The sequence below is a fragment of the Meles meles genome, chromosome 9, assembly GCF_922984935.1.
Source record: "Meles meles chromosome 9, mMelMel3.1 paternal haplotype, whole genome shotgun sequence".
In the NCBI taxonomy this organism is placed as follows: Eukaryota; Metazoa; Chordata; class Mammalia; order Carnivora; family Mustelidae; genus Meles; species Meles meles.
Window position 1 is genome coordinate 20,386,878 of NC_060074.1, and position 18,519 is coordinate 20,405,396.

Genomic DNA, 18,519 nt, shown 5'->3' on the forward strand with positions numbered 1-18,519 from the left:
TAAGCCTCTGCCTTAGGCTCAGGTCATGATCCCAGGACCCTGGGATCCCAAGCCCCACATCGGGCTCTCTGCTCAGCAGGGAGCCTGTGTCCCCCTCTCTCTCTACCTGCCTCTCACCCTACTTGTGATCTCTCTCTCTCTCTCTTTCTCTGTCAAAGAAAAAAAGAAGAAAGAAAGAGAGAAAGGAAGGAAGGAAGGAAGGAAGGAAGGAAGGAAGAAAGAGGGAGAGAGAGACTCTCAAGCAGACTCTGCACTGAGCGCAGAGCCTGATCCCAGGACCCTGAGATCATGACCTGAGCTGAAAGCAAGAGTTGGGCGCTTAACCGACTGAGCCACCCAGGCACCCCATGGGGACTTACTTTTGAATTTCTGGCTTTAGGAAACCATTTCCACTTCTTTGTGAACAGGAAATCAAACAGTAATGTGGGTGCTTCTACCTAACTCTATCAGCATCACCTATGGAAAGCTTGAAACTACATTTCCTGCATAGAAACCCAAGAGCACTGTGATTCTGGTTAGAATGCACAGTCCAGGGTACCTGAGTGTCTCAGTCAGGTGGCACCTACCTTCGGCTCATGTCCTGATCTCCGGGTCCTGGGATCTAACCCAGCACAGGCTCCCTGTTCAGCAGTTGGTCTGCTTCCCCCTCTCCCTCTGTCACTGCCGCCCCCACTCATGCTCTCTCATATATGCTATCTCAATAACAAATCTTAAAAAAAAGAAATAAAATTTCCCCTTTAAAAAAATAAAATAAAATACACAGCCCATCACACTGAGTCCTTCCTCCCAGTAACTGGAGTCCATTCTAGTCTCTGTCCCCAGCTACTCACAGTCACTACTGTGACTCAGTGTACTCACAGTCCCCAACAACTTCATCACTAGTAAAAGTCCTTTCTTTTTCCTTCTCACTTGCCACTACACTCCTCAAACCCTAACCACACTCCCAAAAACACCATCACCACTGGATGTGTTTTATGTGTTCCCGAGAGAAATGAGAGAGGTAAGATAATTCATGTTAATGAAGGAATAAAATTAAATACATTAAAATGGCTTAAAAAAGGTCTATAATGAGGACAGAATAGAACAAAAAAACTTTTTAAGAATTTGTTATGACTTTAAGATAAACTATTTTAGGTTAATATTTTTATTTACCTATATTGATTTTTATTCACTTCAGGCAAAATATGTGAGTCAAACTATCAACATATAGAAAAATTTTTCAAAATGGCTCCCTGTAATTGATCATGTAAAAAATATTTTTTTTCTCTTTTAAGGGACAAATAGGTGAGAAAATTGATTAGCAGAATCTATGAGTGGGAAGAAAGTAGATATGGCTCCTGGAACAAGTGCTTTTAAATATGAATGATCTAATGGATCCTTATAAATCTATATGCTAATACTAAAGATTTTCTACTAATTAGAAATTGAATAAAGTTAATCCAATAAAATGCATAAAACTTGGAAATAACTTCTCAGAATTACTGTGAAAATGTTAAATTAGTAGAGGAATTGTGTGGGAAGACATGTCAAAGAAATGACTCTTTTATTGTCTTATAAAAAAGACTGCAAAATTATCTTGACTCTTTGGAGATAGTCCAGATAATTTAGTAAAGATAGGAGTTCTTGGGGCGCCTGGGTGGCGCAGTGGGTTAAAGCCTCTGCCTTCGGCTCAGGTCATGATCTCAGGGTCCTGGGATCGAGCCCCACATCGGGCTCTCTGCTCAGCAGGGAGCCTGCTTCCCCCTCTCTCTCTGCCTGCCTCTCTGACAACTTGTGATCTCTATCTGATAAATAAATAAAATCTTTAAAAAAAAAAAAGATTGGAGTTCCTATTGGGAGAGAAGTCTCCCAATAAGACTATATTTGTGGAATATAAACTCCACAGAGGTAGATTGGAGGTTCATAATAATGGGATAGCACATGTGGGTGGAGGAGTGGCAAGGGAGTCCTCATCAAATTAGTACAATTTCAAAAATTATCTTTTCCATTTGGTGTCAGCCTTCAATGTGTCTCCATTATCAAAACAAAAGCCAAAAAAACTTGTAGGGCTTGCACACTGACACACAGGCAGAATTTAATTTGGTTTATTATCCTGTTCAAACAATCCAGTAATCACATCTTTGATACAGATGGGGGATAAACAAGCTCCAGGCTTTCCTACAATCTTTCTACTGTGGTTAAAAAAGACTTAGTGACTTTGAAGTTTTATTTTATTTTTTTTTCTCCCCATCTCAACTGGAATGGAAGGATAATAAATTGACCTCAGTCAAAATACTCCACCCTATCAAGTTTTTAGATTAAGGTTAAGTTTATAAAAGGTAACAGAATGACAACCTTGGAGGAGCAAGCTTTTGGCTCAGGAAATAAATGTGGGCAATCGTGTTTTCATTACTTACTAGTTTAGGTTTCTATTTTTCTTTTATTTTTAAGGTTTTTGTTTTATTTATTTGACAGAAAGAGAGAGATCACAAGTAGGCAGAGAGGCAGGCAGAGAGAAAGAAGGGGAAGCAGGCTCCCCGCTGAGCAGAGAGCCCAATGCCGGGCTCCATCCCAGGACCCTGGGATCAGGACCTGAGCTGAAAGCAGAGGTTTTAACCCACTGAGCCACCCAGGCACCCCTAGGTTTCTATTTTTCTTATTTAGCATGTCTTTTGAAGCTATCATCTCATTGGAAAGCCCAGGAAATTGAGCGAATAGGAACACTGCTTTAGTCATATAAAATGTCCTTGGCTCCTAGCAAGTGACATGAGTTCATTTACAGCTATCCATCCTTCCATCACAGGGTCAATATTGACCTTAAAGTTCCAGGTTCACGTTGACTTTGATGAACAAAATGGTCACTCAGAACAGTCTCTGAATACCTCATTCAAATTATTCTAATCCTCAGTTTGGTTTAAATGGTAATGCCCAGCATTTTTTTAAAAAGGAAGAAGAAAACAATGAAGACCTGGACAAGGTTCTGTAGACAAGGAAATCATACAAGTGGCACTAGGGGCCATTCTCCCCTGTTTTCACCCCCCGAAGAAAGCACTGGCTTGGCTCTGTCATCTCTTTCAGGGTGAATATGGCTGCTATGTTTGTGATATTTCTGACCCCTCCTGGATTATGGCATGGCTGCTTCAGATGGATATAGGGTCCTTGCTTAGCTTCACATTCTAATCTTCATAAGCAGCCCCCGCTCCCCAGTAGGGGTTTCATTCTCACTCTGCTCTCTTGGGCTTCCCATTGCAATCCAACCCACTAGAAACAGGCCTCTGAACCCCTCTGCTCTCCCTGGTTGCTACATCACAAGTGGCAGTTTGCCTTTTAAACCTTCTTTTCTCTTACTGGTACTCAGAAGAGGACTAAAGACTTGTCACTTTACGTCATGTGGAAAGTCACATTCCTTTAGGTTGGTCTCCTTATTTAAAACATAACACAGTCAGGGGCACCTGGGTGGCTCAGTCAATTAAACATTTGCCTTCTTCTGCTCAAGTCATGATCCCAGGGTCCCAGGATGGAGGACACCTTCGGACTCCCTGCTCAGCGGGAGTCTGCTTCTCCCATTCTCTCTGCACCTGCTCCCACGCCCCGCCACTGCCTGCTGTCTCTCAAATATAAATTAAAAAAAAAAAAGACTCCACCCCCAAATTACTAGAATTCATACAGCAATTCAGCAATGTGACAGGATACAAAAATCAATGCACAAAAATTGGTTACTTTCCTATACATTAACAATGTAATTGTAGAAAGAAAAATTAGGAAATTAATTCCATTTACAATAGCACCAGAAAACGTAAGATACCTCCAAATAAACCTAACTTAGAGGGAAGGGATCTATACTCTAGAAACTACAGAACACTCAAGAAAGAAACTGAAGAAGACATAAGAAGATGGAAAAACATTCCATGCTCATGGATCAATGGAATAAACATTGTTAAAATATCTATGCTGCCCAGAGCAATCTGTACCTCCAACGCCATCCCGATCAAAATACCAATGGCATTTTTCAAAGTGCTGGAACAAACAATATTAAAATTTTTATGGAACCAGAAAAGACCCTGAATCACCAAGGAAATGTTGAAAAAGAGAAACAAAGTTGGGGGCATCATGTTGCCTGATTTCAAGCTATATTACAAAGCTGTGATCACCAAGACAGCATGATACTGGGATAAAAACAGACACCTAGATCTTTGGAACAGTATAGAGAGCCCAGATACGGACCCTCAACTCTATGGTCAACTAATCTTCGACAAAGCTGGACAAAATATCCAACAGAAAAAAGACAGTCTTTTCAATATATGGTGTTGAGAAAACTGGACAGCTATATAGAGAAGAATGAAACTCAACCATCCTCATATACCATTTTAAGGAGTGTACGTATTGCATGGAGCACTCGGTGTTATACACAAACAATGAATCATGGAACATTACATCAAAAACTTATGATGGACTGTATAGTGACTAATGTAATATAATAAAACAAATCTTTAAAAACAACAACAACCCCCCCCAAAAAAACAAAACCCACAGAACACATTCAGTATCTAACTTTGAACATATTCAGTACTGGCCTTTAACTTCTTTTCCAAAGTAATATAATCATAGAAATGTTCTGAAGAGAACACTGCATCTTTAGGCTACCACGGTTCCCCTTTTCTTCCTTCTACCAAAGAAGGTCATCAAAGGTAGCATGTTAGTAGATACTGTATGAAATACAACTTCACAACTAATGAATTTGGATACACATCAGACTCAGGATTAAATAGATTTCCTACAGTCTGCAAAATATTCTCTGAAAATTCCCATCAGTCTCTTTTTATGGGAAGGAAGAGAATTAATTTGTGAGTTTTTTTTTAATTAAATATTTTTTAAATGGTGAATAGCTAATAGACACCATAAAGTATACAGATAATTCTTAGACATTGCCTCTGTGAACACTGGGTTCTCATCTCTAGAGCCAGCACTTCTCTTTTAATTATTAACTTAAATTAAACTAAGGTCACTTTTAAAACTTTAGCTTGAATGGAAATAAGAAACCTGTTTACCACTCTAGCAGAGTTGGCTAATCTCAGCATCTGTTGGTCACAACAGGAAATACACTGCCTTCGTTACCTGAATGGGGCCACTCTTTCTACAGCATGTCCGTGAGGTAGACATCATTATACAGTCACCTTCCTCAGAGGAGAAAAATTTTATGTTAATTAAGCTGTCCAGAGCTACCTCATTCTCTAAGAACTGAGCCAGGATTCAAATAAAATCTTTCTGACTCCAAAATGATGCTTAAGAGGCATACTTACTATGACCGTTCTAATGGGGATTTCTCAGAGTGTCAAGGCTTATCTTACAGAGCAGCCACCTGGGTAGAATGTCCCCAGACCCTTATCCAAAAGTATGTCCATCAAGTGTCTGTAAAGAAATCTAAAATTCATCTTTCAAATTTATTATTTGGCTTAATGGATTAGCCCTTATTTTAGATACCTCTTGAGGACAATATATTAAATCTTAACTGCTAATCTGCTCTTCATCTCTTCCTCTCCCTTTGTCTCAAGAAAAATATCTTTTCTCCTTGCCAAGGACTATTGCATTCCTTTTCTGCTTCCCCCAGGACCATGATCTTGAATAATGTCTCATGGCTGTACTCTGGCTTCTAAGTCTCTCTTCACCCAGAGAAACTTGCTCTTCACCTACTTCTCCTATTGTGTCTATCACAGTTACAATTCTCAAGGCTAAAAAATTCTATTAAAACACTTCTCTCTCATATCTCAAGTCTCCTTCTTTTTACTACCTCCCTCCTACACACTTGGCGAGCTACCTTGCTCTAAAATTGGGGTGGTAAATAAAATCACCGAACATTTTTACCTTTTACCTGAAGCTATGAGTAATTTAATCTGTTTAATTTAATTTAACTTGTGATTGTTGCCAAAACAAAGTTTCACAGACCAAATTGTAGATGATTTATGGATGGCCATATGTTTAACCATGCACTATATTTGGAGAAATGGTTTTGAAAGAGGTAATTTAGTTAAAATGAGATCACTGGATATGATTTAATCCAATATAACTGGAGTCTTTGTAAGAAGAGGAAATTTGGACACAAGCATACGCTTTAGCAACTTTCCTGGGAGGGTAAATGACTGCTGGCTGGTGATGATGCTTCCAAGACTACAACAGCCTTCTAAATGTTTATATGATGACAAGAAAAAGCTAGGAAGCTGGGATTAACTAGGTAGGTGTGAAAAGAGTAATATCCAAAGATATGATCTTCCAGAAGCCAACTTCATGTACTTCATAAACACAGGACAATGACAGAAAAATTAAAATATAAATTCTGCATAAATTTCCAGCTTTTATCTGCAAATTTTAAAGACAAAAAGAGAAGAATAATTGAAAGATAATGGGAGATATAATTCTGTTAGAGAAATGTCTCGTTGCTGAGTCATAAGTCAGCTTCATAAGTATGATAATGATGGATGGCCAATACCTCCAAATTTATAAAGAAATAACTGAGTGGGAATATGATAGTGCTTATTGTGGTTTGTGAAATTATTTTAAAGACAAGATAAATTTAGTGTATTCAAAAATAGTATTTTGATCCAATTCTCTAACTCAGTAAATGGAAAAAAAAAAAACATACTGAAAGTCCTCAGGTAGTTTTGAAATTGTTTAGTATACTTGAGATACTCATGTGCCCAAACCACAAAGTCAAATTTTTATTTCATGTCAACTTAATAGCAAATAAACTAGAAGTAAGAATGTTTAATTCTTACAACAATCATCTATGTGATTGAAAAAAAAAGATTTTCAACTAAGATGTGTGGCTCATTTTACCAATATTAAAAGAAGGGGAAAACTTGATCCCTATTCTGAGTTCTGTGTCTGAGATTTTTCCTTTAATTCTAAGATACATTTTAGGTATCAAGGAGATTCCTAACATTGTATTAGCATGAATCATACTCGCCGTTCTCATAGAGTTTACCATCTAATGGAAAGCATAACTAGAGGCAGTTAACAAACAGTAGAGTAGCTAACAATAAGGGGAACAGAGTAGCAAAATATTTATGTCTAGGTGGGTCACTTAGAGAAGGTTTCACAAAAATAGTTGTGTTCCTTCTTGTGACTAGAAGAGCTACCTGATGCAGGCATGATGGTGTGGCTCAAGTTCTGCTCCCACAGAGAAGCACCTGTGCCTACGTGTTAATTGTGGGAAAATGAAGTATTCACGAGCCTTCTCAGTGTTTTCAGTTTAGAATGACCTAATTTAGAGTGGTTTTTATCTTTTTCTCTCATTCATTCCCACTTAGTGTTAGTTGCTGACTTACCCCTAGAAGTGAACCATGGTTTGCTGTAAGACAACCAATGAATTATCAAAGTCAGACTGATCTGTAAAGACTGGAGAACATTGAGAGACCCTAAAGAACTGAGATCATAATATGATTTTATTACGATGAGCTTACAAATGGGAATGTGTTACATTTTGCAAGAGTTAAGTCTCAAACTTCGTGAGTCCAAAAATTACCTTGCAAACACAATTGCAATGTCATGGTCTTGCTTGTATTATTATTTAGAATTTGATTTTGTGTGTGTGTGTGTGTGTGTGTGTGTGTTGAAACCACCTCATGAGAGCAAGTTTGATATATGCTCATGATTCTTGAAGTTATTAGGATACTATTTATCAGCAGATAATGCACCGAAGTGTTCATTTTCAGGTTAAATACTTAAGGTACAAGGGTGTGGACCATGTATTTCAGACAGTTATATTATCATTAAAGTAAATTCTAAGAATATACTTGCTTGGAGGATTCTGATCAGTGATTATTATGGAACTGGAAATAATTTACTTTTTAAACATTTTGGAAAATAATCAGTTACAATAAGAAATTGCCCCATGAGTCATTCAAAAAGAGAAATTACCTTTCCCTTGAATTCTAAATATATTATTCGTTAGGTTTAAGGGCAGTACACTGAAAATTACTTGGTAGAGTTTTTTAAGAAAAACATGATATAGATAAAGCCAACTCAACAGAAGAGGAAAGAAAAAAAAAAGAAATAAAGACAACTTAACCAATTCAGAACCCATAAGAACTGATTTGGAATTTACTCAGAATTCAAATGAGCCCTACATTTTAGTCTAGGACCTGTGAATAGTAATTCACAGTGAATGTGAATGAAGAAAGTTATTTTGTTTTCAGTTATTTTTAAACAAATTACTAACAAATTATTTATAAACTTGTGTATCAGTAAGTTCTTTCCACAAAAATGTGTGTATCAAACAACCCTAAACTCATTGTTGCACTAAGTCACCTGACTTAAGCTCTGCTGGAGCTCAGGGACTCCTGGGTGGTTAGATCCGTGAAGCATCTGACTCTTGATTTCAGCTCAGGTCATGATCTCAGAGTCCTGAGATAGAGCACCATGTCTGGCTCTGTGCTGGGTGTGAGGGCTGCTTAAGATTCTCTCTCTCTCTCTCTTTCCCTTTGCTCCCCCACCCACCCACCCACACCCACTCGGGTTCACTCTTGAAAGAAAGGAAGGAAGGAAGGAGAAAGAAAGAAAAGATCTGCTGGAGCTCAGCTGATTTTAGACAAAACTAAGAGGGCTGATATTCAGACTTCAAGACAGTTTGGGTGTTTCATGTGCCTTTCATTCTTATGAGACTAACAGGCTATCCAAAACATGTTCTTCTCCTTGCAGTGACAGGAGGGTAAGAGACCAAACCAAACCACAAAGTACTTTTCACTCTTCCGCTGGGTTGTCCCCACTAATATCCCATTGGCCAATACAATTCATGTGGTTAAGTTCTACATTAATGGGTGGAAAAGTTCAACAAAATCAAGATTTATTTTTAATCAGACAAAAAATCACATTTATTTCAATAGTTCAAAGTGCAAATACAGCAAGTCAGTTCACGTTTCAAGATACAGTTTTAAGTATAATGAAAACTTGATATACAAAAATGAAAGGGTAAATAGCAGAAATAAAGCTCAATTTTTTAAAAAAATTCAAGTAACTCGAAAACCTTTAGACTAAAATATTCCACTTACATTTCAGAAATGCCTTAATTTATAAACACCAGTAGTACAGTGCAATCCCAAAGGACTTCTCAAAGAAAGAGAATCACCCCAAACCAGTTGGCTCAGGACAAGAGTGAAGTTCGTGCTGGCTATACCTGCTTCGGCAGCCTCACTCACACTGTCAGTTGATATGGTTCAACCCATGATATTTTGATGTTTAGGCAATTCCAAAAAATGTTTAAAGTTCAGTATGAGACCAATACTCTACTAAGAGAGTTTCTGAAATGGCCACTATATATTTAAAAGATTTTAAAGACCAATTTCAACTTCAGGCCTATGATATTACTGGGGAAAGACATAGATTAATACTTCTTCCATTACTTAAAACCTTTCTGTAAGGTTAGCAACATGGCCTTTACCACTTCCTCATGAAAAATCGTAAAAACACATTTACTTATTTCTAAACATACAGAGCTTTTATGTAAAGTAGAAAAAGTTCCCACTAGGAAGATAATTAAAGGTTGTTAATGTTCTCTGTATCACTTAGCAGCCAAGACACGTGTTTATTTCTGCTCTGCAGAAGCAATGTTAGCTACTTGCTTCAATTCAGGAAAAGTGTGTACCTTCAGGAAGGTTTAGATGAGATACTTATTCAGTCTTTTTCTCAATCTTCTTCATCTTTTCATTGTAAGCAACAAATTGAGAGTCTGTTCCGAAAATTCTATCCCACCCTGTAAATGTTGAAGCGTAGTTTCCGATTAAGTTCATATGGTGGAAATCATGATGCCAAGCACCAGCATAGAAAGGGATCAGATTTAAAGGTTTGAGAGGAATGTCATAACCACTATGGACGTCAATAGTTTCTATCAAACGAATAATCACCCATGCCCAAAGGAGAATGACGTGATCACATAAAAGCATGATTCCAATGAAAAATCCAGTTCCAAGAATCAGAGTTTCCAAGGGATGTGCATATTCAGTTTCCATTCCAAATGGAGCCTGAAACTCATGATGAACTTTATGAATATATTTATATATTCTTTTGTGGTGTAAGAGCCTATGCAGGAAATAGTGCCAGGTATCCTCAATCATCGCACAGCCAAAGCATTTTGACAAAAGCAGGTACCATCTTGGCATTCTTTCCCAATCATAAGGTATATTAAAATACTCTGTAAAATAATAAGTTCCACAGATCAAAGGAAGCTGGATAAAAAAGTGATTAAAGAGAAGTACTTTAAAACATTTCCACTGGTTTTCCCATGTTTCTGGTTTATCCTTTTGAATTTTGTACTTTTTCATGTAAGGTATAAATTAAAACAAAAATCCAGGTACACAGAACAAGAAATAAAAGACCTCATGAACTATCAAGGATCCCCATGTTGCAATCTGGAACTTTGCATGATTATCCAACATATAGTTCCATGCATTTTTAAATGGTTCTTGTAGAGGGTTCTCAGGTAAAAGTGAATCTACATACTCCACAGCCAAGGACGCTGAACTAAAGATGCTGATACTTTCATTTGTTGCCATTTTTCAAATCTCTGCAGAAAGCCTTAGAATTCTGGACAACCGCACGGGAACTGCCGGCCACGGCCACCCAGACTCCCAAAAGTCAAGATTTAAAAAAAAAAAAAGACTCCCAAAAGTCAAGATTTAAAAAAAAAAAGACAACCAAAACAGAGCCACATATATAATACATGATATTATATATAATTAATCTTTTTTTTTAAAGATTTTATTTATTTATTTGAAAGACAGAAATTACAAGTAGGCGGAGAGGCAGGCAGAGAGAGAGAGGAGGAAGCAGGCTCCCTGCTGAGCAGAGAGCCCAATGCGGGGCTCGATCCCAGCTGGGATCATGACCTGAGCCGAAGGCAGAGGCTTTAACCCACTGAGCCACCCAGGCGCCCCATATAATTAATCTTCTTGAGCCCACTCTTCTTGGTTTGGCATACATCTCCATAGTGTACGTATATGCATTTATATATGTGTGTCTATATAATTTTATTTATATATATAGTTATAAATTTTTACTATATAAGTTTTATTAATATAAAATTTTAATTGCAAGATAGGCAACTAATCTATCATGTCTATCTTCAGTTTTTCATACAAAGACTAGGTCATCTAAACCAAACACTTATTATTCTCAGAAATAATCAAGAGACAGTGTATATGCACATGTGTGGGGAGCAGTTTGTATCTGAAATCTAGACACACTGACTCCATCTCTAAGACAATATTGAACATGAAGGATGACACTCTGCAATTCTATGGCCCAACCGTCTCTGTAGTATTAATTTGTGTTATTTTAGGACATTAGAAGCCACATTCTCACAGAAAATGCATTCTGGATAGTTGTAACAATTTTAGAGCTGATAGAAGGTTAATTTGAGGGTAAACTCTCGCTGATTTATTGTAATACTCCTTATTTTGCATAAATATCATCGCTTCAGAGGAAAACTGAATCACTTGACTCATATATAATGCAAATTCTGAAACTGATTGTTTTCTGTTCATCTATATCCCTTGAAGCAATCCAGTTAGTGATTCAATGTGAATAGATGCTAATGCTTTTGAAAAAAATCTCTATATTCCAGTTATTCAATTACGTGCATTCATCTTTCACAGATACTGACAGTGAGATATCAAATCACATTGCCTATGCAGACAATCCCACTAATCTTCACAATTAACTTCTGTCTATGATCAGAGAAAAACAGAAGATAGAAGCGGAAAAAATAGTTATATATATGCATATATATATATATGCATGTACATATGCAACATATATAGTTAATTTTTGTTAATTTAGTCAATGAAAGACAAGGTGTCAGATGCTATTATTACCCACAATTTGATGAAAAAGTAGCATTTCATCATCTGCCACATTTTCCCTTGCATAGAAGCTTATTATAATGCTATTTTCTGAGGAAAAGAAAGTTTATCAATATAGAAAGCTTGGGTCATTGCTGCCACAATGTGAGAAAAGTCATTCCTTTGCAATGATCCATTATCGTCCACGCTGTCACACGCAGCTATAAAGAGCCTATCAGCTTCACAGAGTGGGGCATATGTCTTATCTCTTAAATGTTCTTGTCTAGAATTTGACTTTTTCTAAAATATCTACCTTTTACTCTACAGTATCTACTCTAAGTTTGTCAAAGAAGAAAATGAGAACTAAAAGCAAAAAGCAAAAAACAAAACTCCCAAAATGAAAAATAAACTTTAAAATGTATGCACAGAGTACTGGTACCATACTGATAATGTCATTAGTTAGATGAATAAGTATTATCTTTAAATGGATGACATTGGCCCAAAACCCTGAATTCCTAGTTTAAATCTTTCATATACCCTACAAAATCCAAATAAAACACATTTCTCATTGACTTCCTGTGAGCAATAACAGCCCTAGAGATGAAAATCAGAATACGAATGATATCCATAGCATGGAAGAGACTCTTATCATAACGCATCAGGGTAATATTTGCTATAGAGATTACACCACTATTTTTTACTTATAACCTTGAAACAATTATGGTTACTCAAATGCTGATAAAGATATATGATGGAGTTTCAAAAACCCTAAGGAACCAGTGTAGACAACTTTTAAAGACAAAGAATTTTCTTTGAAATTCTTCAAGAAAAAAGCATCTACATTGTTTTTGCTGGATAGGACATTACAATACAAACTAGAAAACATTCTCAAATTATGATGCCAAAAATGTGAAAACAATTTTTGCAACAGTTCAATACTTCCTCTCCCTTAATTTAACATTGTTTTGTTTTGTTTTGTTTTTCGCAGTGATGGCTCCTAAAAATGAAAACCTCTCAGTCAATAAGCATCTATGTTCTCGATGCATCTCTTCTTGGTCATCTTCACTTCAATTTACCCAATAATAAATTCAAAGTTAAGTGGGAAAGATCTATCTTCTCACTTCTTCATTACAGCAATTTCATGGAAGCCACTTAGGAGATACTCTTTTCAACAAAGCTGTGTGTGTGTGTGTGTGTGAGAGAGAGAGAGAGAGAGAGATGCAGAGAGAAACAGAGAGAGAAATAGACACTCAGAAAAAGATGCAGAAAAAGGAAAGGAATAAGGCAGAATGAAGAAATTGGTTTGTGAATAATTCAAATGCAGTGCAGGTGAAAGGATCCATTCTGTTCTTACTCTCTGTGTGGAGGGCTGGGGTTAGTCTCCATTACATTAAACAGCAGCTGTGGCCTCAGAGTGCCATAAAACACTCTCATATCTTAAAGAAAATATTACAGTAGAGATATGATAGTGTGGGGATAAGTGAAAAAGAAGAGAACCAATGCATCAAGCCGGGGAGAAGATAGTTTTTCTCCTCCCCTAACTCAGTCAATAGTAAATTCATGTGTGGCCAGTCTTCCCTCCATTACTTGACTCCTCTTTGCCTATTTCCTTTTTTGGGAAGTTCTTGTATTTGCTGGTTTTATACGACACTGTGCTCTAGATCCTTCTGCTCTCTTATTTTGCTATTTCCAGTCACTCTATGCCCAGTTTGTTCAACAAGGATTAGTACTCTTGGAATTCTATTAAAAATCAAACTGTGTGACAGAATAGGTTCCACTCAGCATCAATTTTATTTGCCTTTAAAAATGGTTAACAGGGTGCCTGGGTGGCTCAGTGGGTTAAAGCCTCTGCCTTCGGCTCAGGTCATGACGCGGGGTCCTGGGGTCGAGCCCCGCATCTGGCTCCCTGCTCAGCGGGAAGCCTGCTTCCTCCTCTCTCTCTCTGCCTGCCTCTGCCTACTTGTGATCTCTGTCAAAAAAATAAATAAAATCTTTTTAAAAAATAAAATAAAAATGGTTACAGAATGGACATCAATACCTACATAATAACAGCACAGCAGAAGGCTCACGACTCCAACACGTAGCCTCAGATCCCAGAAAATAATGCTCTGCGCTTTGTGTGGTCATGAGAGATGAGGCCAGATGGGCGTTGTTGGTCTCAGGGAAGCATATCTGCATTGGGACCCCTTCAGTTCTCACACCTTCTTTTGTTTTCTACTTTCCTTACACTCAGTATTTTCATTAAAGAACAAGATCCCTCACCTTAGGATTTATCTGGTCATCTACATTCCCATTACTTTCGCTTTGATATTTTACTGACATTCCTTCTTTCCTTCCTTCCTTCCCTTTTTCCTTTGTGTTTGTTGTTTTTGTTTTCCTTTGTTCTCCAGGTCACAGGGCGTAAACTCAAAGACCTTCAGATACATAGCAACCATGTAAAAATGTCAGGTGGACAGCATTCAAATTCTTTGAGAACATATCACCAAAGCAAAACAACAGAAGCCAGATTTGGGTTATGAACTACCGATTTTTTACCTTTTTTTTTTCCCATGAGTTTTTCCTGTTCTCTATAATCCAGTTTTTGAAATTCCTATCTTCTCTGGTTTTGTTCTTTTGTCTTGTAACATCTTTAAAGCAATATAAAAGCCACAGTCAAACTAAACGAATTTCAGAGGTGGAGAAGAGATGTAAAGAAATATTTGAATATAAATATAATATATACAAATAAATATAGTTCAATATAGACACATGTGCAAAAGTATGGTATGTTAGTTTTCTATTGCTGCATAACAAACAGAAGTTTAAAACAACACACATTATTTATTTCACAGTTTTGTGGGTCAGGAGTCCAGGCACAGCCTAAATGAGTCCTCTGCAAGACTGCGATTAAAGTGATAGGCAAAACCAGGTTTTCATCTAGAGGTTCACTTGGGAAACGGTCCAATTTCAAGTTCACTCAGGTTGTTGGCAGAATACATTGCCTTATGTCTATAGGACTGATGGCTCCAGTTTCTTAGTGACTGACTGCTGGAGGTCACCATCAGCTTCTTTCTACGTGGACTCCTCCAAAATGACCACTCATTTATCACATCAGCAAGGACAGTCTCCAAGAGCAAGTTTGCTAGCAAGATGGAATCTTATATAACAAACCATAATTACAAGCATGACATCCCAACATCTTTGTATCATTCTGTGGGTTAGCAGGATATCTCAGGTCCTGCCCACACTCAAGGGAAACAAATCTACAGAAAGGCACAAATCGGGGCGCCTGGGTGGCTCAGTGGGTTGGGCCGCTGCCTTCGGCTCAGGTCATGATCTCGGGTCCTGGGATCGAGTCCCGCATCGGGCTCTCTGCTCGGCAGGGAGCCTGCTTCCCTCTCTCTCTCTCTGCCTGCCTCTCTGCCTACTTGTGATCTCTCTCTGTCAAATAAATAAATAAAATCTTTAAAAAAAAAAAAAAAGAAAAGAAAGGCACAAATCATACCAGGAGGCAAGGATCATGGAGGAGCAGGTCATGAAGGAGCCACCCTGAAGTCTGCTCCTCTTACGGAAGTACTAATATTGGTGCAGTAAGCATGTTTGGTAAAAAATTGTTGTGGGAAGTCATCAAGAGGCCATGACCACTGATGGACTGACACCTAAATCCGGTCACTAAAGGATCCTCACTCTCTCTCCTGTCTTTGAAATGTATATTTCACCTACCATTCTCATAGTGGGAACTGCCGAGGATAGAGCCTTGAGAGGACACAGCCTTGGAAGAGAGTAAGGTGTTCTTGAGCCATCTGGACTGAATATGTGACACAAGCTCCATTAAGGCCTCTGTATAAGCTTTTAAGATTCTGGCAGATGTGTGCAGAGATCTACTCATCTTGTAGCTACCCAAGCAAGCCTCATCCAGTGCTTATAAAAGCTTGCTACCTGCCAATCTGGAGTGGTCTTCCTCCTCCTTCTGTCTCTGGTTGCCCTCTGCGCATGGAGACCAGTTTGCAAACTGATGTAAATTGTGGCTCAGTTTCATCTGTGATGTATATCCGGGATCAACAAACTACAGCCCATGAGCCTGCCATCTGTTTTTGCAAATAAAGTCTTACTGGCACACAGTCACATTCATAAATTGTCTTTGGCTATTTTTCTGATACAGTGACATTTTAAGTAGCAGTGACAGAGACTACAATATGGCCCACACATCCTAATGTATTTACTGTCTGGTCCTTTAAGGAAATTTGCCAACCTCTGATTTATCGTAAGTTAATTCCTTTGTTAGTTACAATGATTAACTCTATTTTTTCTCCAACGGTTTTTTTAAAAAAAAAAAGATGCAAACTAACAGATAGGGATAATTAATGCCCACCTTTATGAATCTGTGGAGATCTGAACATTTTCTTGTAGTAACATAGCACCATCTCATGGAGTATTACAGAAACTGTCAGTAAAGTTTGTTAAGTACTACTATGTTACTGAGCATTTGGAATGCTCTGGCATAGCTTCTAAATTCCGCTGAAAATAATGACTTTAAAAAGTGCTGCTTTTTTAATTTAAAAATTTTATAAAATGTAGAGAACATCTAATCCAAATACATCATTTCCTTGGTATGAAAACTGGTCTAATGAAAATTAAATGACTTACTAAACTTGCATATTAAGTTTCATAGTGCTATTTCAGGATTTTTTCTATAATAAAATGAAAGTATTCATGTATACGAATGTGTGAATATTTAATATGTTGAATTAAATATTTCAATAGTAGTATTTTTATTTAAAATCAATTCAGCAGTTTTTTGGAGCTCTTGGGTGGCTTAGCTGGTTAAGTGTCTGCCTTCCACTCAGGTCATGAACTCAGGGTCCTGGATTGAACCCCATGTCAGGCTCCCTGTTCAGTGGGGAGTGTGCTTCTCTCTCTCCTTCTGCGGCTCCCTCTTGCTCTCTCTCTCTCTCTCTCTCTCTCTCCCCCAATGAGTTTTCTGTCATAAGAGATATCTAAACAGAAGCTTAAACTCTCCTCGTGAGTTTGATAGAGCGGGAATGTTGGTCAATAGTTGGACGAGAGATGAAAGGTGGTCCTAAAATGCTTATTGGATATTTGAATTTTTATATCTGAGGTGTAGAAATGTGGGTGGAATGTAGGTTATTCCCAAACCAGAACAGCTAACGGTGCTCATTGAAAGGTTAGGTTAGGGGCGCCTGGGTGGCTCAGCGGTTTAAGCCTCTGCCTTCGGCTCAGGTCATGATCTCAGGGTCCTGGGATCGAGCCCCGCATTGGGCTCTCTGCTCAGTGGGGAGCCTGTTTCTCCCTCTCTCCCTGCCTGCCTCTCTGCCTACTTGTGACCTCTCTCTCTGTCAGATAAATAAATAAAATATTAAAAAAAAAAAGAAAGGTTAGGTTAAGTGCATTCCGATATATAGCATTAGGTAGACAAATGCCAATTGTGCCTACTCACAAGATGGGAAAACAGGAGGAAGCCTGAGGGATGTTCCAGAACTTTTAAACATGCTCAGACCCGATGAGGAAGTCTTAGACTCTACTTGTGGAAAATGCTGGTCAGGGTTTCTCTAAGAAACCAAGGAGACCAGGCTAGCTATTCCAAGAACATCCCTTGCTTTCTTTTTGTTTGTTTTCTTTAGATTTTATTTACTTATCTGAGAGTGAAGGAGAGAGGGAAAGAGAGAGAAGCAGACCCCCTGCTGAGCAGAGAGCCCAATGTGGGACTCTATCCCAGGACCTAGAGATCATGACCGAGCTGAAGGCAGACGCTTAACTGACTGAGCCACCCAGGTGCCCCATCACTGACAACTCCTGATTTAAGAAAACTATAAAATGTGAAGGTCATAAAATCCAATGACTGAAACAGTTATTAATATTACAAAGAGGATGACTTTGTGTCATAACCATAAAGAACAAGCATTTCCTACAAATCAAAACCACAATGAGATACCACCTCACACCAGTCAGAATGGCTAAAATTAACAAGTCAGGAAATGACAGATGCTGGCGAGGATGCAGAGAAAGGGGAACCCTCCTACACTGTTCGTGGGAAGGCCAGCTGGTACAGTCACTCTGGAGAACAGTATGGATGTTCCTCAAAAAGTTGAAAATAGAGCTACCTTATGACCCAGCAATTGCACTACTGGGTATTTACCCTAAAGATACAAACGTAGTGATCTGAAGGGGTACGTGCACCCGAATGTTTATAGCAGCAATGTCCACAATAGCCAAACTATGGAAAGAGCTTAGATGTCCATCAGCAGATGAATGGATGAAGAAGATGTGGTCCATATATAAAATGGAATAGTACTCAGTCATCAGAAAGAATGAAATCTTGCCATTTGCAATGATGTGGCTGGAACTAGAGGGTATTATACTAAGCAAAATAAGTCAATCAGAGAAAGATAATTGTCATCTGATCTCCCTGATATGAGGAAGTGGAGATGCAACATGAGGGATTTGGGGGGTAGGAAAAGAATAAATGAAACAAGATGGGATCGGGAGGGAGACAAACCATAAGAGACTCTAACTGTCACAAAACAAACTGAGGGTGACGGGGGTGGGGGGGGTGGGGGGGGTGGGGGGGGGTAGGACGGGAGAGAGGGGTGGGGTTATGGACATTGGGGAGGGTATGTGCTATGGTGAGTGCTGTGAAGTGCGCAAACCTGGCGATTCATAGACCTGTACCCCTGGGGATAAAAATACATTATATGTTTATAAAAAAAAT

The 18,519-nt window shown here is 38.3% G+C and overlaps 1 protein-coding gene across 1 annotated transcript; it reads right to left on the reverse strand.

The window, feature by feature from the left end:
• Positions 1-9,423: 9,423 nt before the first annotated feature.
• On the reverse strand, positions 9,424-10,405 carry LOC123950990 (methylsterol monooxygenase 1-like). The gene has a single exon (XM_046019538.1). The coding sequence runs from the start codon at positions 10,290-10,292 to the stop codon at positions 9,642-9,644; it is 651 nt and encodes a 216-aa protein (XP_045875494.1). The 5' UTR covers positions 10,293-10,405; the 3' UTR covers positions 9,424-9,641.
• Positions 10,406-18,519: the final 8,114 nt, after the last annotated feature.

Coding starts and splice junctions, on each gene's coding strand:
- LOC123950990 (XM_046019538.1), bottom strand. CDS start 10,292: ATGAAAAAGTACAAAATTCAAAAGGATAAACCAGAAACATGGGAAAAC.